This window comes from Phalaenopsis equestris, unplaced genomic scaffold (genome assembly GCF_001263595.1).
Source record: "Phalaenopsis equestris unplaced genomic scaffold, ASM126359v1 Scaffold000552, whole genome shotgun sequence".
Taxonomy (NCBI): Eukaryota; Viridiplantae; Streptophyta; class Magnoliopsida; order Asparagales; family Orchidaceae; genus Phalaenopsis; species Phalaenopsis equestris.
The window spans coordinates 1929600-1956727 of NW_018164992.1; the positions used below are offsets into that span (position 1 = coordinate 1929600).

The 27128-nt window shown below is 38.3% G+C and overlaps 1 protein-coding gene across 1 annotated transcript in view; it reads right to left on the minus strand.

Moving 5' to 3' along the window:
• Positions 1-27128, minus strand: part of LOC110029154 (insulin-degrading enzyme-like 1, peroxisomal) — an 80433-nt gene that overhangs the window by 44478 nt on the left and 8827 nt on the right. The window contains exons 8-12 of the mRNA XM_020731311.1: positions 20114-20236; positions 19439-19551; positions 18594-18756; positions 16294-16386; positions 16084-16169 (exon numbers count right to left, since the gene is read on the minus strand). Of these exons, the coding sequence (XP_020586970.1) occupies positions 16084-16169; positions 16294-16386; positions 18594-18756; positions 19439-19551; positions 20114-20236 (578 nt within the window). The remainder of the gene's footprint in view (positions 1-16083; positions 16170-16293; positions 16387-18593; positions 18757-19438; positions 19552-20113; positions 20237-27128) is intronic.

Consider the following 27128-nt stretch of genomic DNA (forward strand, 5'->3'; position numbering starts at 1 on the left):
GGAGGAGACTGATATTTTGAATCTTTTTCGATTATAGAAAATGTGTTCGCCGAAACAGATCTCCTTCGCCATCGGGATGGATTCGACCGTTAGTAAGAATGAGCTGCCCGACGGAGCAATTATCAAGTTCGGGCAAGGATTCGAAAGCACCGAAGTCAAGTTCGGAAACGTCCCAGTTGTTGTGGTAAAGTCTGGAGCGAACGGGCCCGCTGAGCCTGTCGTGGAGTTTAACCTGAGGTCCGCCAAAGAATTCCCCCCTTTAAAGAGAATGTTGGTTGAAAAGAATTCCACCGTCGTTGCAAAGTCCGCCGCCAGGGCCGCTCCCAGGACTGTTCCTGTCGCTACCACTATTTCGGTCGTCACCGCATCTGTTGTTACTCCAACATCAGTCAAAGGGAAGGTGTTTTGGTGGTCGACAAACCATTTGTTGGAAAGAGGTTGGCTTTCACTTCGGTTCCCTCTATCTTTGAATTTGGGTCTAGCTCGAGGTTCGCACCTCTGACCTGAACACAATGTAGAAACAGAAACCGAAAGATAGCTAAGATTAAAAGGATAAGGGTTGTCGAAATTACTGCCCCTGAAGAGATTCCGAAAGAGGAAGCTGGACTACCTAGGACCTCACAACTTCTAAAAGGAAGTAGGTTCCACCCATTGCCTGTTGCCCTTGACGAAGAAAATGTTTCAAAAATCGCTGGCGCACTGTCGTCACCATCTCACCGTCGAGGTGAGAAGAGGAAGAGGCCCCCACCCTTTTCTAAAATTCGTCAGATGTTTGAAAGACTGGCTCGGAAAGAGCATTGTTCAATTGTTGAGTTGCTAAGAAGGATGGGGTGCGCCGTTTCACCCCGAGTGCAAGCCGAGATTCAAAGGAAAGATGAATCAATCCACCAATTCCATGGGTCTGCCCAGACGAAGGAGGCACTACAACATCGTGTCCCCGCTAAGCTCCACCTGAGAGAACGCATGACTACCTTCGCCATCCACACCGGCGTCATTGCCACCTACAGAAAATCTATGGAACGTCGGCCGGTCAAGTCTCGTCTCGGGCCAAGGGTAGCCTTCCCTGTTACACGGGAAGAGTTTTTGTCTTTGGCAAAAGCACTAGACTTTAGCAAAAGACCGTTCACCGATGTGTCTGGCCCACGTGATAGGAGGCCCACCACTTACTGACGCGTTGATACCGACAGTAGGCTATCCGACCCTGCAGCATTAGTGCCGAAAAGATGGTGTGGCGACCTAGAACCATTGAGTCGATTCCTGTAGAAAAGCCTGAGGATGAAGATCCTAAAAAAACTCCAAGTCCGACGAGTCAGCTGTCCCCCCAAGGATTACTTCAGAAGAAGTTACTTCTCAACCGCCGCCGAATAACCTTAAAGTAATTAAAGGAAGATCAATTGAGGCTACTTTGGAGAAGTTAAAAGCAAACATCAAGCAAATGGCTAAAGAAAGAGGGACAAGTTGAAGGGTGAAGAAGATCTAACGGATTACATGGAGGAGGATATTGCTGAAATAAATGTCGTCGAAACTAGGGTGCCGTGAACCTTGCGAGATGTCTCAGAACCAGCCGAAGAAGGAGACATTCAAATGCTGCGAAGGGAGTTTCGACAGAAAGATGAACAAGTTGAGCGTTTGGAGAGAATGATTGAGGAGATAATGGTTGTAATTATGATGCTTCAGAGTCAACCTCAACCCCCGAAGGTGACACTTGCAGAAGTAAACCAACCAGAGGTTGTCCAGATTGCTAATGATAAGAAAGATTTTACTTTTGTTAACAAAGAAGAGCAACCAAAGAAAGATTCTGTTCAAAGTCTAGTACCAGAAAAAGAAATCTACCATATGATAGAACAGCGGGTGAGAGAAGCCCTGACTCAGACTATGGGAGGGGCATCAAATCTAAAGGATAGACCTTATTCTGAAGAGTTCAATGTTGTCCAGTATCCCGACGGTGTACCACCTCAGTTCAAGACTTTCGACAGGACAGGAAACCCTCGACAGCATGCTGCACACTTCCGAGAGCGTTGCTGCAATGCGGGGGGTAATGATGCTTTGTTGTTCCCCCAGTTCGTTAGTAGCCTTTCAGGAGTTGCTTTCGACTGGTACACCGAGCTGCCAAATGGTTATGTAAAAACGTTCGCAGAATTAGAAGATCTTTTCGTTAAACGGTTCGCTGGAGCCCAACACCACATTACCGTCGGTAATCTCGTGGTGAAGAAACAGAAGCCGGACAATACTCTGGTAAAATACATTCTACAATAGAGGAACTTAAGCATGAAGTGCGAACCACAGCTCCAGGAGCAGCATGCAATTGAAATCCTACTAAAAACATTCACGGGCCGATTGCATTCCTTCTCAAAGGATTTACAACAAAGTTTGAAAAACTACTTAGCAAAGCCCAGAATCTTCAGGAAGAAACAAATCAATTCGGATTTCTAGAAAAGATCGAAAAACCAAAGCTAGTGAGCACAACTGAGGAGTCTGGAATAGTAGCAATAGTTGACAAAGGCGAACGACCGTTGCAAATACAAGTTGGACAACCTCGACATACTCGCCTGCGCCTGCGGCGGGACTACCAACAACGCGAGCAGCAGCACAACAAGCATTTGATCATCAAGAAACGACTAAGCAAGGTGTACTCCAATAATAATAAGGTGGTGGGGAATATATTTCGTGATCTAATCAAGAATCCTGAATTCAAGTTGTTCGAACCCAAAAGACCAAACAAAGTCGATAAGAAAGATCATCCCAAATATTGTTTGTATCATAGATTACTCGGCCACACCATAGAGAACAGTCACGTTTTCAAGGACTGGCTTGAGTAGAGCTTCAAAAGTCGAGGCATTACGATGCCGAAAGAATATTTAAGAGAACCTGAAAGAGGTTCAATTAATATGATTTCAACTGATCCAAGGGTTCCAACTGACCCCCATGCACTCGAGGATGAATGCAATACAACTTGGTCCAATTCACCAAATGAGACTTTAAACCAGGCCCGACTCGTTTATGTCACGCAAAGCAGTAAAACTCTAACCTCATATAAGGATAAGGACTTGCTTGACAACGCATCTGGTCCGCGGACCAGGGACCACACTTCTGTCCAACGAGCTGATGTCACCAATGGGATATCCCGCCTTGGAGCGTCCGCATCAAAGGAGAAGTGGCGAAGAACTTAGGTCGTCAAATCGATACTATGGAAAAAGTCGGGGGTTATTCTCCTAACAAGAATTGTGAATCTGACATTTCGACAGCCGCTACTGCAACTACGACAGAGCCTAACCCAGAAGAGTTGTGCATCGAGATACTCCAAATAACCTCAAGATAACCAAAGCAAAATCGATTGAGGCCGCTCTGAAAAGGCTTAGAGATGATGTGCACAGTTAGCCGAAGAACAAAGGAACAATGCCAACGATGTTGACTACAATCCGATAGATTGCATGATTGAGAAGTTCGCGGAAATCAATGTTATTGAAGCCACGGCCACATCATCTTCGCAATGCTCTATTTCCCATCAAGGAGAACATCGTGGATGAATTACAAATGGTCATTCAACAGCAAGATCTGCAAATCAGTCGAATGGAGAAGATAGAAGAGCTGACGATTGCTATAGTCACGATTCAAGAACAATTACGATTCCCTCAGATGAAAATTGAAAAGCCAGATTTGGTGAAAGTGTTTGAAGAGAAACGTGAGACAGTAATAAAGGTTGATAAGGGTAAGCGACCATTGCAGATACAATTGCAGCAGCCTCAATAGAACTATACTTAACAGTCGTCTCAGCACGCAGTCAGCAAATTGCCTCTTACGATCAGAGAACGTCTAAACAAGGAATATTCATTCAAGAAAGAAGCAGTGGAAGAAATATTCCAGGATTTGGTCAAAAAGCCCGAATTCAAACTGCCAGAGCCAAAAAAAGCCAGATGAGGTTGATAAGAGGGACCAGCCCCAGTATTGCCCATACCACAGACTGGTTGGACATATCATAAAGGACTGTTTCAGCTTCAAAGAGTGGCTCGAAAAGAATTTCATAAATGAGAACATAACAATCCCGAAAGAATATTTGAAAGAACATGAAAGTGGTTCCACCAATAAAATTTTGGTCGATCCAATTGTTCTAGTTCTTGAGAAGGAATATCAGCAGGACAACGGTTAGTGGGTCCCAACCCTCCCACCATAGTTCGGAGTTCGTTCAAAATTTTGTAGACAATTTGATATCAAATGAAGAAGAATTTTCTTTTTTGGAATAGTTCACGTTGTATGCTCAAATCTCATCAGAAGGACAATAAAAAAAAGTGCGTTCAATGTAACAAATTTATGGTATTTTGGCGTTTTGACAAAATTATTACTTAAGGGACAAATGAAATTGATGCTCTAACGATCATGTCCTTCACTTTAAGAACTTTGACTGGGTTGGATGTGGACCAGCCCCAGTATTGCCCATACCACAGACTGGTTGGACATATCATAAAGGACTGTTTCAGCTTCAAAGAGTGGCTCGAAAAGAATTTCATAAATGAGAACATAACAATCCCGAAAGAATATTTGAAAGAACATGAAAGTGGTTCCACCAATAAAATTTTGGTCGATCCAATTGTTCTAGTTCTTGAGAAGGAATATCAGCAGGACAACGGTTAGTGGGTCCCAACCCTCCCACCATAGTTCGGAGTTCGTTCAAAATTTTGTAGACAATTTGATATCAAATGAAGAAGAATTTTCTTTTTTGGAATAGTTCACGTTGTATGCTCAAATCTCATCAGAAGGACAATAAAAAAAAGTGCGTTCAATGTAACAAATTTATGGTATTTTGGCGTTTTGACAAAATTATTACTTAAGGGACAAATGAAATTGATGCTCTAATGATCATGTCCTTCACTTTAAGAACTCTGACTGGGTTGGATGTGAGTCTCAGTGTTTTCCTTCCTAGCGTGACCGATATATTTTCTCGCTACCCCTTGGGTTGGTTGTGAGTCACAACGCTTTCCTCCCTAATATAGCAGATATTTTCCTCATCACCACTTAGGTTGGATGTGATCCACAATGCTTTCCTTCCTAGCGAGACATATATATTTTCCTCGTCACATCTCAGGTTCGATGAGAGTCTCAGTGCTTTTCTTCTTAGCGTGACAGATATATTTTTTTTGCTACCCCTTGCGTTAGATGCGAGTTCAAGCGCTTTCCTCACCAATGTAGCAGAGATATTTTCTTCGTCACCACTTGGGTTGGATGTGAGTCCCAGCGCTTTCGTTTCTAGCGTGAACGATATATTTTCCAGCTACCCCTTGGGTTGGATGTGAGTCTCAACGTTTTCCTCTCCAATATAGCAGATATTTTCCTCCTCACTTCTCTGGTTGGATGTGAACCCCAGTGTTTTCCTTCCTAGCGTGACATATATATTTTCTTCGTCACCTCTCAGGTTGGATGTGAGCCACAGTGCTTTCTTTCCTAGCGTGACATATATATTCTCCTCGTCACCTGTTAGCTCGGATGTAACTTCCCCTGCAGTATTCCGATTTGGTCTTGTCTTATGTTTCGCTTAGGTCTGAGTAGAAGTCTGTTTCGACTCTGTAATGACTCCTAAGACAACAGACGATATTTGTTCGACTAGTTTCGGCTCGAATGTAACTTCCCAAGCAGTATTCCGAGTTGGTCTAGTCTTTCTGTTTTACTTAGGTCTAAGCAGAAGTCTGCTTCAACTCTGTAATGGCTCCTAAGAAAATAGATTTTTGATAATTTTCCAAAGTCGACAATCAAATCTCCAACGAGAATTTTTTTTTCGATAATATATATACATATATATATACACACACACATATGACAAAAAAAATCATGACAAATTAATTAAGAGAAAATTACATTCAATCATTTTCATTGAATATCTCGAAATGCCCACGAAAGGCAATGACAAATAAAATACGCTTGCTAATCCCTAACAGAAATCCAACAAAATCGCGACAGATAAAATACGCTTGCTTTTGGGATGATGAATTTCGAGTTTGGTGGAGGTTGATTCCAAGGCCGAGAAATGCCCTGGATTCAGTGGTGAAACTGGGTTTTCTTAGTGGAAATTAGGGCTTGAAATTATGGGGATGAGCTTCGTATGAGTGCTAGGAAGGCTTGGGATGATTTTGGCAGAGTTTCCCAACTCAAATTCAATTCTTGATATTGATATTTTCACACTCTTTTGGGTGGTTCTATGGATCACTTCGGTCAACGCCAATAGGTGTTGCGCGCTCGCGCAACCCACCCCACCTATTGATGGTTTATTTGTTGACCTCATTTTTGGTGAGGTTTCTTACTCTTCTTAAAGCCTAGAAACTAGCTTAAAGTTTCATACCGACTCTCTTAAAAGACTAGTCTGGGACCCGCATCAACGAGAATATTCGAGTCACTTCTTAACTCCTTGCAGTTTCATATGGCTGATTCTAAATCCTCAACAATTAGTTGAGTCTAATAAAATCAGCGTAAGAAAGCTCGAGTCGAGTACCCATAGGATTTAAAGCCTTAGGAAACTCATCGTGTCGTCCGCGCACACTTACGATCACAAATATCACAGATCATTACCAAAATTCGCGTCACTTGCACCAGGAGAAGGCTTCGCAACCGATCAAACCCGAATCAATTGCTGGACCGATCGATCACCAGTGATAATTTTAAAGAAATTTGAATTTGACGCGTTTTTGACCCGACTGTCGACGAAGTCATCCCGGCGGCCCCAAATGACGAAATGGATAGCGCCGGCGTGTCCAGGATGTCGAATTTAGCTAGAGAGAACACCCATTTCGATATGGTTTTATGCAAATCGAGGGAATTTAAATATCATATATATTATGGAGGAGATATATTTTTATTATATAGCCGGGGGGGTGTGTCTTTTATTTTTGCCTAAATCCCTAGCTCGCGGCTCCCCCTGGTTCCGTCCCCGGATTGAGCCCTAGCAGCTCCTCTCTCGCTGGTCTCCTCCCTTCGCGTAATGAGGAGTTGACCTCGTCTCTCTTGACATTCTCTGCCTGAGTCGTTTCTTCCCAAAGCATTTTCTGCTTCGTCTTGCTGCGCGGGAAGCTCTTTCGGGGTAAGTTGACTCTGGCGCCTTTGTTCCCTAGGTCACAATGTGGCAATATCCCTCCTTCCCGATATTTCCTCCCTCTGTAGCCTTGGCTGCGGTGCGGTCTTCTTTCTGCTGGAGGTGGCTTCGCCCAGGTAAGTCCCGCGAGCTTTTCTTTCTTCTTCTGCGCCTATAAAAGCCCATGGGAGGGGATTGTTGTGGGGTTACGAACAGAGAGTTTGGGGGAGACTCTGCCGGAATCGCCTCTCGTGCTTGTGAGCCTGCTATTTGGGAAGCCTTCTGATTCTCTTTTTTTGTTTGCAAAGGCTCGAGTGAGGTACCCATTTTCTTCTTCCCCTGCCTTCTTTCTCCGTTTGACAGGGGTTGTGCACAAATTTCTCTTCTCTATAAGAAAAAGGGGGGAATGCATGCGTAGGGTGGTTCATTTTGTCTCTGCTGGTATTTAATGCTAGAATCATTGTTAGTTGTCGGATTTTTTATTTGTCTTGGCTGGTATTTAATGTTGGAATCATGGCTAGCTGTTGGATCTTAGCTGACTTTAGTTTAAATGCATACTGTTGGGCTTGTTTTAAATGCTCTAAGATGTTTAGCTGGAAATGTAGGCTCACCAAAGGCATGATTCAATCCTTATATATGTGTTAGCTCCTTCCTTATGTTCTTTCTTATCACATCTATACTAGTATATTGAAATTTCAAGAGGCTATTTTAGCCCTCTGGGATGCGGTTTTCCTTTCTGTATTGGTTTGACACCGAGGCTTTTGGAAATTTTATGTTGGGGATTTTGTTCTGGTGTATCTTTGTCGCCTTCTCCCCCCTTTTCGAAACGTTTGTAGCTGATTTCTGAGGTTTCCTTTAGATTCTTACGTTGAGGTCTTGGTTTTGCTCCCTGTTTCTACTTTCTCTGTTTGAAATACATGTGCGGCTAAAATTTGTTTTCTTTTTAAGGCTTTGTGGAATTGGTTTTGGGGGTCTGGTTTTACTCCCTGTTCGAAATATATGTTGAATAGAAATTTTGGTTTTTAAAGCTTTTTGGAGTTTGTTTTTGGGGGACTTGATTTTGTTCCCTGCTGCTGCCTCCCTATTTGAAATATATGCAGGATGAAATAGTTGGTTTCTTGGAGGCTTTTGGAGTTTGCTTTGGGGGTTCGGTTTTGCTTCCCTGCTATCTGAAATATAAATGCATGGTTTCTCTTTTTTCTTGAGGCTTTTGGAGAGCTTTGTGTTGGGGTTAAGCTGGTTGCTCCCCTGCTGCCCCTAGACGTGAGTATCTATTTGGTTGTGTGGACTGCTGCCCTTACCCGAGAGCATCCCTATGGTTTTCTTTTGTTTTGTTTGGTCGTTCTTTGTTGTCCGTGGCAGTGAACACCTGCTGGTTGGTTGTGTGGGTTGCTTCCCTTAGCCAAGAGCATCCCTGCGGTTTTCTTTTGTCTTGTTCAGCTATTCTCTGTTGTCCCTGGCTATAAACATAGGGATCTGGTCGTGTGGGTTGTTGCCCTTACCCGAATGCATTGGGTTGGTCTCCTTTTTGTCTTGGCCAGGAGTTTTCCCTGCTGTACCTAGCCGTGAGCACTTGTGCGGGTGTCGGCACTATTTTGGTTGGAAGAGTAGCTCGTTGGAAGTTGTCGGTCAACGGAATCAAAATCTCAGCATCCGCTTCTGAAAGACATTTTGATTTATATATTGAAGAAATCCTAGGCAATTAAACCCAAATACAGCACAATGTCCAACAACATATATATATATATATATGTGTGTGTGTGTATAGATATATATATATATATAGTTTAAAAAAATATGAAATCAAACTGACATCATGTTTTTCACAGTTTAAATGAAAGAGCATTGTATCTCAAACCCTGTATCTATCCCGAAGGATAAACGCAATACTTGAGAGTGAAACTCGATCAAATAAACTAAGAAATATATGACGTTCGTTTGGCCTGCGAAACCGTTTTATTTGCTAACAATCTCCCCTATTTAATACGAAGAATTAAATAGGGTTTATATTAAACTGGGTTCGGAAAAGCTTCATATAAAGGCAAGCCCCTATAGTTAATTACATCTTAGATAACCGAAGTCACCTAAGAAAACTCTAGATAAAAGTCAGGAAATATTATCTTCAAAGGGGTCAAAGGATAGAACTTTTCGACGAAATAAGACAAATAGATGTGAAACGGGAATTACTCAAATTTGAAACATTTTGTTGTAGAGTTCAAAGAAGAAAGAACTAGGGGATGTCACAGATTCGAATGACAACCTCAGTGACTTCTCAGTCCACCCTATGGTTTGGCTTCAATTTCGAGGAGGAATTATTTAAGTGTTTCAACCTGCCAATTTTATTAATTAGGACTTATATTCATGTGAAATGATCACACAAATAGCCTGGAAGATGTGAGGATTTAGGTCGTGACGGACGACAACCTCAGAATCCTAACACAGGTTAGGACTTATATTGTACAGCAAAGTTGTACAAAGGCCTAAAGAAAGGTTGGGGATTTATGTCGCACTAGGCGAACAATCTCGAAATCCTATGGATTATTTTAATTTCTAAGAAATGGTTAGCTGGTGTAGACGTGTACTGCTGTTGAAGATGGTCGTGCTGCCCACAAAGCTAGCACCAAGCTTCTCGTCGTAGCACTTTCGAGTTCGATGTTAATTTTAAGTGTATATGCAATAGTTGAGCAACGGTCTGCTGCCGGATACCCCATATAAAACCAACTACTGTCCGCTTATTCTAAGGTATAGTGTGCAAAATAGGCAGTAGCAGGTATAACAAAGGAAAGCACAGTAGTCAAGAAATAATAAAGTGTTGTAAAATAAAGCGCTGCAAATGTAAGACAAACATGTATACCTCGGAGGCCCGCTGCTCCTTTAAGTGTAATTGATGTAGCAATTATGAGTAGAATAATAGAATTTAAGGAACCAGCTAGCATGTATTGTATAGGCAAAAGTGAACAACAAAGGCAACGTTACCTGGAAAACTCGAGGAAAATCGACAAATAATCCATGACGGAAAACTCGAAAAAATCGACGGGTGTTAATTTAAATAAAACTGTCAAAACCTTGGGAAAATCCCAAAGAAAAGACCACGAGTGTTTTGTCCAAAAATTCCAATAAAACATATGAAAAAAGTCCGAAAAGATGGGACCGCAAGCACTCGGGTTAGGGCTAGGCTCAAATATATATATTTGTACTCGAGGGTCGTCGAAGGATACTCGGTCACCCAGACGTATAACACCAGACACTCCACTAGAAAGATGGCATACTAAACCTAACTTAGGAGGGTACTCATTGGCCCAGAACTGATAATCAACAGGTGGACAACCAAGTTGTGATATATATTTAAAATTTATTATTTTTGGCATGCATATAGATTTAAGGCATACAAAAGAGAAGTTGTATCAATTTTTTAGTGAAAATATTTTATTAAACATTGTATCTATTCTTATCAATTTTAAGAAAAGAATAGTTCTCCACGAGTCGATTACAACGTCGGGCATAGGACCACCAACAACATAAAAAGGTACGGGTCCCCCTTTAGTCTTATGTCGGTGAATGATACTTTCATCCTACAGTTCATCAGGTCCCAGAATTGAGTTTCAGTGTTGTAGGATGAGATATCATTCTGCTCTACCACCGGCGTGCCTTTGTCATCATCGCCCTAAGCCCCAAAACAAAACTGACATACTTGACTTGCGACACTTGCGACCTTGTTTGATGGTTTCGCATATAGCAAAAGGCTATACGTGTGCACTTATATATCGGACAAAAACACTGAAAACCGAACCAAGAAGCAAGGAAAAAAAAAGAATAAAAATGGGGATGAGAGAGAGGAGGAACTGAACCACCTAAAACTAGAAAAGACGGAGGATGAATCAGCTCTCAAAACTCATGACGAAAAGATCTGAAAAAGGAGGCCCCAAAATCCTTGAATCAATCCAAAAGGATATCACTTTCACATTTTTTATAAGTGGACTAACCCAAGGAGGGTATCTCTTCCCAATCTTGTCTCGAGCAAATCGAAACGAGCCAAGGTCAATGTGACAACTGTATACATGGCTTCACCACTGACTACATATCCTCACACACCCGAACCTACACTCGAACGATATCACAACTTCAATGTCAAACTTCTGAAACATCCTTTATGATATCAATTTAGATCAACCCTATGCTCTTCCAAAATAAAATATTTCAAAGTCTTTTCAAAGTCTTTCAGATTTCAGAACTCGATCAAAAGGAAAGTAACCCAGGGACGACAGCCATTCGCACTTCCAAAATCATGCCAAAATAAAAAAATTCAATTCCAGGCTTAATCAAAAGCTCTTTATATCAAATATGCATTAAATCATCCGGCTAAAACCACATAAATGCTTGCGGCCAGGGTCGACAAACAGCTGCTAAGGCTCTCGGCCAAAGCAACAAAGAGAGGGATCAACTGCTAAGGCTCACGACCAAGGCAACCAAAAGGAAAAGGGGAGCTGCTAAGGCTCACGGCTGAGGCAACCAAAAGGACCAACAACTAAGGCCCAAGGCCCAGGCAACCAACAGAAAAAGACCACCACTAACAGCTGCTATTATGCTCCCTCAACAAGCCCTCGGGTAAGAGCCAAAGCAAACGGGACCAAACTCCACAACGAACCAGCTCTCGGGCAAGGGCCAAAACCAACAAAACCGAGCCCCGAACAAGCTTTAAATTATTTGGGGATGAACCTGCACGGATATTTAAGAAGGGGCAGCCAATAACACCCCAATTTCATGCAAAAATGAATTCAATAGGTGGGCAGGAACCGAGCAACCCAGGGGTAAAACCAAGAACCTCAACAAGCAAAGCCGAGCCCCACGAGAAGCTAAAACCAAGTCATTCAAAGCCAAAATAGAGCTCCAATAAAAATTAACACCCGCACCTCAAATAGTAATTAAGCTCCATCCATTCCAAGGCAAAACCGAGCCATCCAAAGGCTAAAGAAAAAAATCCGCATGCCTTTAAAACTCAAGATGTGAAGCCAATACTCATTTCAAACAAGATTCAAACAGGAATAACGGTATAAAGAACAAGTCCGGGTCACCAAAATACATATTCTAAGCATCAAACAATTCCCAACAGATATCTGAGCAGAAAGGGTGCCTCACAAGAAGCTAAACCAAGCCATTAAAGCAAGTTACAGGGCTTTCCAAATTAAAGAAATTTTCTTATAGCATGTATTTCGAGCAAGGAAAAGTCGCAAGGAACCAAAACCGAGCCCCATATATATATGAAAAGCAAAGCGAGATCTCCAACACTCATTTTAAAAGGGAGTAATAGTAATAAAGAGCTTTGATAGTTCATTCCAACATGCATTTCCAGATGAGCAAATCTCATTTCAAAGCTACCACCATGACACTTCCAAGTATTTCAAGCAAAAAGAAGGAAGTCAACAACATGTATTTTCATTGATTCTAGCAAATAATCAGGACTAACTCCTAGAACATGTTCAAAAATCCTACTTTCATATGTTTGAATGGTGAATATCACAAAAAACACAAAGCACATTGGACTAGCATGTCAGACCCGCCCAAAAATACTATTCCCAGCAGCCCTGGCCGATCAAAATCGAGAGAAAGAAAGGCATAGAGGAGGGGAAGAAGTGCCTCCTTAATGCAGAACCAAAATAAAAAAAAAAACCTCAGAGAAACACTTCCTAGCTCGAACTCCTCTCCAACAGCAAGAGGAAGTCAACCCGAGCACGAAAAACTAAAGAAGTTGAGAAAAAATTTTTGCAGAGTTTTCCTTCCCTCTCAAAATTTCTTTTTTCGCTCCTTTAAAATGCTCTACGTAAAGTGTTATATAGATGGGAGAAGGAAGAGAGGAAATGATCGAAATATCGTAGACAGCTCGAGGAAACGAGCAGAGCAGACGCTTCATGCGGGCGGCTCGAGGGAGGCAGATGGGAAGATCTCGCAGACAATAGGATTTGCGGCAGAGATAATGGATGGATGGGTTGTGCCACGGTCGGGCGTGCGAGCGGGACGAGCGAGAGCGCGGGAGCCTAACGGGACGGGCGAGAGACGGGCCAGGCGAACGAAACAGGTTACGGGTCTCTGAAGAATTAGGGAAGGGGAATATATTAGATATAAAATAGTAATGATAATAATAATAATAATAATAATATTATTATTATTATTATTACAATACTTATTTTATTCATTCCCTCCTAGGCGCATCGACGAACGTCTCACCTAGGTAAAATCGACGTTCCAGACGCGTCGACGCAGTCCGTTTCGCCATCTGAAGTCGTTTAGGCAACCTCGCCGACGATCCGGTCAAAAACGCGTCGCGATCCGATTCCCGTCAAAACTTTGGTTCGAGCTCAATTAATCAGGATAGTGTAGTTGGTTGTAAAGAGATGTTTAGAAAAAATTTGAAGTAATTTCGAGTTGATCGGGAGAGTCAACTTGGTGGATTTTGGGCATTTAGCTAATTTGGGGTTGTTGGGCTAGACTTGGGTCTAGGTTAGGCTATGGTTGGGTTAGGTCCAAATTGATGGTTCAAAGTGGTATAGGGGAATGTTATAAAGAGTTCTCAACATTAATTGGATGTCAATTTTGGCGTTTAGGCATTCAATTTGGTGGAATTTGGGGAGATAGCCAATTTGGGACAAATTTAGGAATTTTGAATGTGGGTTGAAATTGAGTGAAATTGAGGCTTGATCAGGGCCAATTAAAGGTTTAATTTAATTTGTAGGATTGTTATGAAGAGTTTAGGATTCAAATTGAGGCAAATTGAGATCAAATGGAGGTCAATTAAAGAGGAGGTCAATTAAAGAGTCAATGGAGGTCAATTAAAGAGTCCAAATTGGTTTCGGGGACAAAAGGCTAAATTGGGTAATTGGTGGAATTGAGGTGCTAATCGTCCTGATTTGAGCCATGGACCAACGGAATCTCCATCTGGGTCATCTATGTACTGGTGCTAGCTAAACCCCAGCCTAGAGCTAGAGGGTCTAGAAGACCATCTACATGAATCTCCCAAAGAATCGGGGTATGACAGTCAACGAGTTTCGGTTCGGAGTTATGAATGAATGGGGGTGAAAGTGAGTGACAGTGAGTGAACAGCTCCAGACCAATATCCGAGTTCAACCCTAAGGTCAAGCAGTCCTATGGGAACTCGTCTCGAGCTACTCTATATTGACCTCACCTACTAAGTACTACTAGAGGTTATGACCAGTTATGACCAATATGAGAAACCTCAAGTTGAGCAAAGAGGAGTTTATAATTTTTAAAGGTGATGGTTCCTTTTCTAGTTTTCTAGGAATAGTCAACAAGAAAATCCTATGGCTAGACCTTAGGCTACTAAAGAGGAAAAATTAAATGTCAACCAAAAGTAAGGTCAACAGCGGGTTCCTTGATGTTGTGTTGGGTTTCATACCTCATGGAAGCTTTAGTTTGGGATGAAATTGAGGGCTTGAAATATTTTAATCCTTATGCTTGGAAGAATTCAGATGAACCTTTTCGACCTTTGGGCTGAATTTATTTCAATATAAAAAAAAACAGAGAAAGAAAAGAGAGATGAGAATTTCTTTTGGCAGTTTTAGGGAAAGCTTAGGGGCGGCCTGGAGTCTTCTATAATATGTCTTTTAGAGATGTGTTGGAGTTAGCATTGGGGAGCGTCCCCCATTTCATTGCTCATTCGAGAGTCCCATCGGTTTAATATTTTAGGCCAACCCTCCTACCGCTTTGGCTTTCCTTACTAAATTTTGGAGGCGGGTTAATTTTCTTTTGCTTTTCTTGCTTTTCGGTTTATTTTCCTTACTTCTTGGTTTGGGTTTTAGGCGCTTATGTCTGAAACATAAGTGCACATGTATAGCTACAGCTATATGTGAAACCATCAAGCAAGATCGTAAGTTGGACGGTCTTTTTGGGGTTTTTGGCCTTGATGATAAAGGGATTCGATGGTAGAGCGGAATAATATTTCATCCTACGACATCGAGACCCAACCCAGGGACCCAGTGAAATGTGTTGACATTTAACTCAGGAACCTCTAGACTTTTCACAAATTGTTTAGCTACCAACTATCCTTGTAATCTCTCATAATGGTTGTCGGCCATCTCCGCAACTACCAAACTAAATTGTTTGCATATGTCTGGGGAAGCACAGAATTGTGCATGACACAATCTTTACTCCACCGCTAATGCTCACTTTCCAACTCTTTGGGAAAGAGAGAGTTTCTTTCGTACCAAATGAAATGAAGCCTAAAAGAGATAAACATTAAATTATCTTTCATAATAGGTTTAGAGCGTTTTTATTTATTTTTAAAATGTTTTAAAACTTATACAAAACAAGGATATCATTGCATGTATTTCCTTCCATAAAAAGTTTAACTTATGCTATGAATGCATTGTAAGTGATATTCTACACAATAGACTTTAAACTTATATTAGGGAACTTGATTGAGAATTATTACACAGTTATACAATAAATGTTATGGCTTGCTTTGTTGTATCGCTTTCTTTCCTCAAAGATTTTACTTCTCTCGTATCTCATCCTCTATTAGTTGTCGAAAGGAAAACCACTCTAACAAATTTAGCTTAAAAAAAATTGAGTGTTTGATGGGCATCATAACAACTACACGAGCTAGAGAATAACCCATGAAAGTTGCATGTTGATTTGAAAGACTTTTTGCATCCATTGTCAGTAAAGTGTATGGTTTCGTCATCTAATATTGCTTCGGAAACAAGAGGCATATAATCATCGAAAAGTATTGTATGTATCTTATAAGGTCGAAAATGAGAGAAATTTAATGTTTGATTAAATAAAATCAAATCACATTGAAGATTAGAATGATGCTATGGCTTCAGCACTAGTCCTAATGAATAGCATAATTTTATATGGAAGCACCATTTTTACAATTAATTTCTTAAACATTCACGCAGGAAACTATTCAAAATTCAAATGTTGACCCAACGGCAGAAAAAAATGGGGTATAATGGAATTTCTCCTAGGAGGAGAAAATTCTATCTTATATACATAAATACAACATTCACAAGTACCTCATCAAAAATCCATTTGGCAACTCCAGATTCTTGTAAGAGGTTAATAAAGTTGAACAGTAATCCAATGACATCTTCATGATGCTCTGGGACAAAATTTTTACACAGATGAACAAATTGGATAGCTTGAAAAACTCATATGAAGCAATGCTAAACACGCAAATGTTGAAAAACCAGCAAATAACTGATGTTGTCGGAGAATGAACAAACCATGCCCAGCATCAGTGAGTTCAATGATAATAGAGAAGAAAGAATAGTCAAAACTCCATTCCATTTCACCAGCACTCAAACTCATAGCCCAACCTACAAGTTAAACAGAAAAAAAATAATTTTTTTAATTTTAAAACATGAATAAAGTCAGCCAGCCTACAATTTTTACACACAGAGGAAGATGGGATGTTTGAGAGTGTAATATAAATGGACTGTGAAGGTAATATCACAGCGGCAAAGAATTTCGAATCATGACGAAATTTAGACGTGATTTAAGAAAGAAAAAAAATTGTATCTACTAATGTGATAAAAAATTTAATGCTGTTGCATCCAACTATCAGTAACCAAATGCAACTTCAAACATAACAAGCAGATCACCTCTCATAAAGCTGAGTCAAACCGGTAGATATGATTCATTAAGTAGGATAAACTAATCACATAACCAGTCAACATGAAATGATATTTTAGCCAAAATCAAGAAATGCTATGTAATTTTTAAAGGAAAATTTAAATTAAGAGAAAAGTGTCAAAATAGTTCCATGACAATTTGCAGGGGAGTCAATTTAGTCCCAAAATCTATTACAGAGTGAATGGGGTCCCCAAACACTTTATATGGGCTGAAAAAGCACCCACAGAGTACTATTTCAGCCTCAATTTAAAAAGTCTGATGAGTGATGACTAATTTGGCACTTCATAGAATTTGAGGCCAAAATGGCTCCATGTAAATAGTTAGAGGACTATTTTGACAATTTACTCTTTAAAATAAATATTGCTTCCAAGATGAACTTATGGTGATCGAAAGTTCAACCCACTCAATGATTACAAATTTCACCTCAATTCGTACCAAGAAAAAGATGGTAAATCTAGTCTCAGCTCCATCAAAAAATTTTTAAGCAGATGAGTGTAATCTTGGACAGTAATGTAAGTTGGCTCTCCCAAGCCATTTATTAAAGAAATCTAGGAGCTGCTTGCTCACATAGATACGTTCATCAGGATAAATAAAATCCAGTAAATCTGCTAGTATCTGTCAGACCAATATTTCAACAAAATTCCAAGCTAAGAAGTACACTCAGCCTTCATTATTATTTTTTTATCATAGCAAAAATAATTATTTGGAACAAATACAAACCAAGTAATAAAACAGTATATATGGCAGAGGTTGTTTTGGATTGTAAATATATTGAATCATATATTTACTGAAATAGATATTTATCCAGCCACCAAAGCATCCTTATCCACAGAATATTTATCCATTCTCCCTTTATATCCCTTTCTCGTAACTCACCTGGGTTAGAAACAGAGAAGAGCAGCAGGATCGGATGAAAAGAAACAAAAAGACAAAAAAAGAAAAAGAAGAGAAGAAGAAGTTAAGGACAAGGGGAAGAAGAAGAAAAAGAAAAGAAAAGGAAGAGAAGAAGAAGAAGAAGGATTCTGATGAAGGCTAGGTTTTCAGGTAAGGAATTAGACTTTTTGTCGAGTTGCAAACTTAAAAACTTTAAATGCGAGGTAAAAATATTATTTTAGGTTATTTTTGAGTTGTTAATTTAATAATTTTTAATGAATAGAGAAAATTGGGTATTTTTATGAATTTTACGAAAGAACAGGATCTCAAAGAAATAAAAATAAGGAAATTCATCAGGAGAAAGATTATTTAATTCTAGTGAGATATTAAATTTCTAATAGATAAAGCAAATAATTCATAGGGCTGATATTATATAAGCATTTCATATTGAGCGTAACATTAACATTGCCGCTGTCATTAGAATTGTTGCATCTTTTATACAATTACCTGTTTAAGGAAATTAAATGAAATTTATATTACTAAAATGTTATGATTATTTTAGAATATGATATACGATAAAATAGCAAGAGGAAATTTTTTACATTTCATATTTTATGTTGACATGTTAATATAGGTTGACTGATAGCAGGTGCATACAAATGTTAAATTCTTCAAAAAATCATAAGATAATGCTAAAAAAAAAGAATTAAATAAGTCATTTAGTGTGAGATGGGTTGGCAAATGATGATGACCTGCTCATAGCTGCTCATAGAGAGGTGAAAGGCCTGACAAGGTAAGCCTAAGTATGGGTTAAAAAGGGTTACTAACTCTTCTAAAAGTTGGTGTGTTGCGATTTAGCTTTGAACTGAGGGAGTATAGATATATAGTTAATCATTAAACTAGGCGACTATTGCTAAATAGTTAGCCTCAGAAAAAAATAATAAATCATTCAGTTTTAAAAAATAGCAAATATTCAAATTAAATATAAACAAAATTTGAAGACAAGATTCCGTCCTACCCATTTTTTTTAAAGTATAAAACAAAGACCCCTCTCCTTCATGCCCAATAAGGTGACTGAGATATCTTGAAGGGCCTTCTTTGTAATGCCGTATGCCAGGAGAAATTGGCCATATAATTCTCAATGTGTGGCCTTCTTTTATTGGAACTGTTTTGACAAGGATCTACACGTATATAATAATAAAATCAAGCATCAGTCCATGAGCACACTATATCTGCATAAGAGAACGTCACCCCTAAAGTGAAATTGTAGAGTTATATGAAAACTACGATTATAGAATAACTTCCCATGATAAGAATATAGATCTATTGATTATAGCATTAATGCTGCTTCTAAGGACTCCAAGGCACCTATCTCTAGAAAATTATTAAAAATGTCAAATAAAAAAAATACCACGCAATAAATTTGCTTGATTTACATGTATTGAGTGCATTTGAGAGAAAAGCTATAGTTGAAACTTAGCGAGTAATGCAGGGGATCCAAGAAAGAATGCTTCCAAAAACATGAAGAGTTAATTAATAAACTTAAAATATGAAAGACAAATGATAATTACATATTTAAAGGGAAATAGTTTATACTAAATGGTTTCAATTGTTGCTTCATGCTAACCATAACAAACAAAATCAAAATTCATTACGCATGCTCCACTACAAATTGCTTTGCACGTTAGTGGTAGACCACAAAAAATTTCCAGGATGTTAAGAGACTTCTAATATCATAAATAACAGATAAATATGATGTCCAGTTCAACAATCTCTTGCTTAAAAAAAGGAAAGCATTCTCTAATCAACCTTGTGCACCTATATGTCTTGAGTCTCAAAATACTAGTTAAGTGATCAAGATACCTGAAGATATTCAGATGAGCAAGGTTCACCAGGAAAGTGCAAGTGGTTTAATCCAATGTTTCTGATGTCCTGAAACTTTCTTTCGACTAAAGTATTAATTTCATCAAGACTCTCTACAATGTCCATGAAATTTGAAAAACCACCATTAAAACATCAAGTAGAAGAGCAGGAATTGACTGTTTACATGGGGTCATTTTAGTCCTAGAATCCATAAATGTGTTAAATTAGTCTCAAAGTTCCTAAATTGGGGCTGAAATAATCCATCGTGGGGACTGTTTTAGCCCATATTTAAAGAGTTTGGAAAATAAATTGATACTTTTATATAAACTTGGGACTAAAATGATCTCTTGGAAAGAGTCGGGGGGCTATTTTGACACTTTTCTCAAAATTAAAAAATAATAAAAGCAGCAATACAACACCTTTGGCAAATACAGCAAAGTGTGTGATGTTCGCTGAATATTTTTCCTCATAAAATCTAATCAATTCCCATCTTTAAATTGGGGCTTAAATAATCCTTTATAGGGACTACTTTAGCCCATATTAAAAGACTTTGGGGACTAAATTGATATTTTCATAGACATTTGGGACTAAAATGATCCCATGGAAAGAGTAAGGGGGCTATTTTGACACTTTTCTCAAAATAAAAAAATAATAATAAAAGCAGCAATGAGCCACCTTTCGCATATACAACAAGATGCATGATGTTCGCTGAATATTTTTCTTCATAAAGTCTAATCAACTCCAGCCTTGTATCGAGGCCCTTTTCTTTTGGTTTAACCTCCAAAGTTTCCCAATTTCCTATAAAACTAAAACTACATTAGGGTCCAGGCCTTAAAATGTAAATAATTAAAAAAAAGCTTCATCTCCAAATCAAGTTTAGAACCATTTATAAACAAGTAATAAAGTGTAACTCAGTTCATTTAACAATTAACATTAACATTGTAAAAAATCACAAGTTACTATGAAGCGCTTGAATCATTTAAAATGTTAGCAGTTCCTGCAACAGTTTAGGTTTTAGATACGTAAACCTATAGGGATTGTTGTATGTATGTCAATGCCACTATAGTTTAACATAACCTACCAAATCTACTGTTAACCCCCGCAGCGGCTCTTCACTAAATCAACCTTACCAAAGCCTCTATCACTCATGTTCAAGAGAACCCCAATCAACTTGCCTAGTTTCTTCTAACTTGTCAGTCACAGATAAATTAAATAATTTGTACTCTTTATCACGGGTCATAAAATTTTCGTTTCTGCAACATTAAGTCCATTTTCCATCTATATTAACCATTTTGCAGAGTCATGTACATCATAGTAGGCCAATATACCTCAATATAGCTATAAACAATAAAAAGATTTTAGAAGTGCATCTACTCATAAACCAAATATCCACCATTTGAACAGCAAAAAGATAATGATGATGGTGTGGCAATTCTGTCAATTAAGTGCTATATCAAATTTCTTATAAATGAAAGATGCATTGATATGAATGAGCAGGCTTACTCTAAGCATAGCGAAATAAAATTTGCTTTGAATAGAAAAGATACAGCAGAGCTGTTCTTTTAGGGAAGCGGGGGCAGATTTCAGCATAGAGAAGGATAATTCAAATTGGAGCAAATAATTTCAAAGTTACAAAAGCCGAGAATTTATAAAACCTGAAGGAAATTAAAGAAAAGCTCTTCATGGGTCAAAATGGATCCATTTGACACATTACAATTCATAATCAGCCCTTCAATGCTAGAGTCCTTGCTGAACTTCGCACTCATAAGATATTAAAAACTATAGCTTGGGCAACAACTTAATAAAACTTAGGGCCCCATAGTTTGCTTTATTTTGAAAACATCCCGTTAAGGAATTTTTCCTTCCCACGGAACGGGCAAGCCCACAGGGCCCCTTATTTTGCTTTATTTTTATTAGAATTAGAGTTTACTGTTATCATAGTATAAGTATTATGCGTGAAGTCATGTTAGAACACTTTTTGCTTTATTTTATGCAGTTTGCAGATTATTTCTCTGGATTTCTACTCTTAGAGTGTTGTCGCTTTCTTTTTCCTTCAAGGGATGAACTAGTATCTTGATCGACAGTAGCTGTCAGTCTATCGACAACCAAGCCACCAAACCCTTACTCATTCTTGTTTTTTCCTCTGGGACAGAAGAAGTCACCGTTTCACTCTTCTAAATCCCAGCCAATTCTCATATATTTCCCCTGTTTATGCTCCCCAACCCTCGTATCGCTCCTTATACACCAGCTAGGATCCATAGATCAGTGTCGGATATTTCTATATCCTCCACCCTGACTAAAAATGAACAAAGTAAATCATCCACGATATTATGCCTACTTCCAATACCAATTTTTCATGACCGTTCCACTAGATAATTTATTAAGTTTTGGCCATTTTACCATATTTGCATAAAACGCATCTTCAATTACGTTAGCTTGACTCTTTGGCATAAGCAAGTAAAATGCAACAACCGGTTGGAGGCCGCATCGAGTCGAATGCAAAAACGGAAGGGAGAGGGTGTGTTCCACGGCCGAACCTCCGTTGTGAAGTGCCTTTGACGTTGCTGCCCCTTCAGATTTCCAGTAATCCCACTCCATATCCTCGCATATACCCTCGTCAGTCTTTTCTCACCCGTATCGCTAAAGCTAAACCCTGGTTCTTCTCCACTCCCTCCGTTGGACACCGACGACTTGCTGCAATCTTCCAGTGGTTGGGGGGTATGCTTATTTTCTTTACTCTATATGATACTTTTACAAGTAGAATTACATATGTTTTGCCACACAATTGAAGTTTGCATAATAGATAAATTAGCAGAATTTTTCCCTATTTTGAACAATCAATAGAAACAATGGGATGAAATACATGTGAGCAATGCTCATATGTTTGTTTCAAATTTCTTTGTTGTTTTATTTTGATTCGATAGATATGTGAGCACTTGTTTCCAATTTTTCTAACAAATTATGTTGCCTGAATTACTTGCTCTTATCTCATGCTCGGTGTAGTAATATCATGGGGGGGAATGCTTATTTTCTTTACTCTATTTGATACTTTTATAACTAGAATTACATATGTTTTGTTGCACAATTAAAGTTTTCATGATAGATAAGTCAGCAGAATTTTTAACTGTTTTGATCAATCAATACAAATAATGGGATGAAATACATGTGAACAATGCTCACTGTTTGTTTCAAATTTCTTTGTTGTTTTATTTTATTTAAATAGATATGTGAGCACTTGTTTTCAATTTTTATAACAAATTATGTTGTCTAAATTATTACTTGCTCTTATCTCATGTTCAGTGCGTAGTAATATCATTGAGGATAATATTGAGCACTGCTTCTTTTTTTAAGTTTATCTGAGACTTTTATAAATAAAATTGCATATGATTTGTTACACATCTGAAAATTTATATGATAGATTAGTTAGCAGCATCCTTACATATCCTGATCAATCAGCAAAAATAATGGAGTGAAATATATATGAGCAATGCTCATCTATTTGTTTCAGATATCTTTGTTAATTTTTTTTTGTTTGGATAGTTATATGAGCACTGATTTTCAATTTTTCTAACAAACTATGTTGCCTGAATTGCTCAAAATATTGAGCAATGTTTCTTTTTTTAAGTTTATCTAAGACTTCTATGAATATAATTGCAAATGATCTGCATTTGAAAGTTTGCTTGATAAATTAGTTAGCAACATCCTTATTTGTTCTTATCAATCAACATAAACAATAGGGTGAAAAATATCTGAGCAATGCTCATCTGTTTGTTTCAGAAATCTTTGTTGGTTTATTTTGTTTGGATAGTTATATAAGCACTTCTTTTCAGTTTTTCTGAGAAATTATGCTAGCAGAATTATTCAAAATGTTGAACATTGTTTCTTTTTTTTAGTTACTGCTAGAACTTTTACAAATAGAATTGCATATATTTTGTTGTACATTTGAAGTATGCACGATAGATAAGTTAGCAACATTTTTATCTGTTCTGATGAATCAACGGAAGTAATGGAATGAATTATATATGAGCAATGCACATATGTTTGTTTCAAATTTCTATGTTGGTTTATTTTATTTGGATAGTCATATGTGCACTGATTTTGAGTTTTTTTGACAAATTATGTTGGTTGAATTGTTTGATATGGCCTCCTCCTACTAGTGAAGTAATATTTTTTTGAGGAGAATGTTGAGCATTGTTCCTTTTTTTTATTGTTTTTATCCGCTGAAACTTTTATAAATAAAATTGTATGTTTTGTTGCACATTTGAAGTTTGCATGATAGATAAGTTAGCAGCATCCTGAACTATTCAGATCAATCAGTAGTAGCAATGGAAGGAAATATATATGAGCGATGTTCATCTATTTGTTTCAGATTTCTTAGTTGTTTTATTTTGTCTAGATAGATATATGAACATTGATTTTAAATTTTTCTTACAAATTATGTTGGTCGAATTGTTTGCTTCTGCCTCCTCAGTGTGGAGTAATATCTTGGGGGAGGAGAATATTAAGAATTGCTTCATCTTTTTAATTGTTTTCTTCTATTGTTGTAACTTTCAAAATTAAAATTGCATATATTCTATTGTACATTTGAAATTTGCATGATCAAACAGTAAAAGCTATGGAATTTAGTATGTTTCAACATTGTTTATTTGTTTCATTCATAATTTTATGTGAACCTACCAATAAGAAATCAAATGGGGGATGACATTTAAAGGTTATTTAGAGCGATGATGAAAAATAACTATCAAAGGGCTTAGCCGATAACCACTTGTCAATTTTAAATTGGCGAGGTTGTTTTCCCACAAATACTATCAGTCGCCAGAGAATACGTTCGAATGCTTATTTGATTTAGGAAAATAGTGAATATGAATGGAATCTTCTTTGGTTAAGAGATCTCACTGAGCTCTAATTATTGTCTCGAAGATCTGAATTGGCTAGCGCGATAAAAATATAAAATTGGTTATGGTATCTTATCTGACATGTATTCAGAGGGTTTTCATTAGTGCTTGGAACAGCATAACAAGTACACAAAAAATTCTGAAATAAGCAGATGAACAATGCTCATATATATTTCACGTTATTGCTTCTACTGATTGATCAGGACATGTAAGAATGTTGTTAACTTATCTATCATGTAATTTTTAAATGTGCAGCAAAACATATGCAATCTATTTATAAAAGTTTCAGCAGAAGAGAACTACAAAAAAGAGAAACAATGCTCAACGTCCTCCCCCAAAAATATTACTCCAAAATGAGGAGCCAAGAGCAAGCAATTCGAACAGGAAATTTTTTTAGAAAAACCGAAAACTAATGCTCACATATCAATACAAACAAAATTAAACAACAAAATCTGAAACAAACAAATGAGTATTGTTTGGTTTGCTTGGATGATTTATATGATCTTATTACTTCGGATGCTTTGTCGACCCGTTGGTTATCTAGTTTCAGTTTACGATGAGGCTTTCTGAATGAGATTTGGTGGGCACATTTCACATTTCTTGTGAAATGTTTAATAGAGTGATGATGAAAAACACATAACGAAAGACTCAACCAATTATCAAATGTGAATGTGGAAAAAAATGGTTATGCTAATTTGACACAGATACTGCCTGTCCTTTATGCCTACATAACACAATTGTTGATCATGGATGAAGCTATTTTCGACATCTATGAACTGATTTTGAGCTCTACTTTTACTTTTTATTTGATATATTCTTATTTAAGTTTATGTATTGTTGTTTTACATGCAAATTATATTGATACATTTCTTTTTTTATTTAAATATCATATTGGTAAAAAAAAAGAATGTGGGATATCCACTATCTAGGATAAGGAAACGAAGATAAAAAAAGAAATGTATTGGGATAGCTATCTTTGATATCTATTTGGGATATCTATCTTTGACATCTATGAACTGATTCTGAACTCTACTTTTAATTTTTATTTGGCATATTCTTACTCGAGTTCATGTATTGTTGTTTTGCATGCCAAATTATGTTAATATATTTCTTATTTTTACTTAGAAATCAAATGGGTAAACAAAAAGAAGGTAGGATGTTCGTTATTTGGGTTAGAGAGACGAAGATAATTTGTTATGATTTATACTTAAAAGAGGTAAAAAAAGACAATAGACCAACAAGATACTTCAATAATGAAGGTTGGTAAAATATAATCAAACTCTTTCAATAAAGAACTACTATATTGTACAACAAAACTCAACTGAAAAATAAATGGGATCAGCTTAAAAAGGATTGGAAGTTGTGGAAGGAACTCGAGAGAGGGGTCACTGGTCTAAGATGGGGGGGCCATTAAAAAAACAATTGATGCACCTGAGAAGTGGTGGCAAGAGAAGATTTTTGTAAGTATAACAACTTACATTAACTATTTGTTAATTAAAATTATGCATCATAGAAGACCAATTTATTAATTGCAGGTTTTACCAAATGCAAACAAATTTAGACTTGCTGAAATTGACCCAAAGCCGGAGCAAAGGCTAGATATTATGTTTCTTAGTGTTTGGGCCACAACAGAAGAGCCCACCCCTAATTTGGATGAGACTGAATGTGCTCATTCGAACGAGGCCTACAAGGAATAGCCAGAAGAAAGAGAACAAGAGGAGTTCAATCACTCCAAGCGACCTACACCCTCGACACAAAAATGGGAAAAAGAAAAGTAAAGTTAGGGCAGCTCATCTATCCCAGTAGATATCACAGTTGGTGGCAAACTGCACCGGCATTACTACAAGTGCCCGCACTGCTCTCCATGCATACCCAACAATGACAAATGTTGTCAAGCTAATGGACCCCATTTCAAAAATTTGCGAGGACAAGCACCGATACTTATTCATTGTAAAACATCTGGAGGATCAAAACAAGCGAGAGGATTTCTTCACCCTGCTCCTTGAACAGATGATTCCATACTTCGTTATTTTTTAGACAGACTGACTAGTTAGATGTCATGCATATGCTATTTTTTTAGTTGTTGGTACTATGGCAGAGTGACTATTTGAACAATCCCACCCCCTCTTTAATCTTTGCCTTGGCTATCTCCTAATCTCTCTGATTTATAGATGTTGTTTTATGAAAACCAAACAGTTTTTGAATGAGTGGAGAATTCTAAGTTCTGCCACTAAGGTTTTCTTCCCCTCAGGGGGTCGTGCCCGACAACGAGAAGGTGCTCCAGCTGTAACCGTCTGAGGTGGTGACCGTCTCTAAGGATCTGGGTGATGCTCCGGCTGTAGCTCGACCCCGAAGAGATGTTTATTAGTTCGCAGTCCCCTCTGACCCCGCTTCCAGCAACTACCAACCATTTCCAGGCCTCTGATTCCATGCCCAGCCGCCGTCCACCGCATCCACTTGCTGCTGCCACCTCCCTGCTCCCCAAAACCCGTTGTCCACTTCCCGTTTTCCCCCGCCGCCGCCCCTCAGTATGTGTCCAGCTGCTGCCATCACCCTCACAACACCCCGTCGGCTGTTATACCCTCATTTCAGCCTCCTCTTGCGCCCATCCCCTCCAACAAATCCCTCGACCTGCTGCCCAGTTGTCATCCACCACCCTCACCGCCACCCTAGGGTGTCTTTCGTGTTTGTATTATTTTTATTCTCCTATTATCAAGAGTCGTTGTTTGTAGTTCTTCTGAATTTCAGCAACAAAATTATCATTTCTATTATGGTTTGGGCTATTTCTCCTGTAT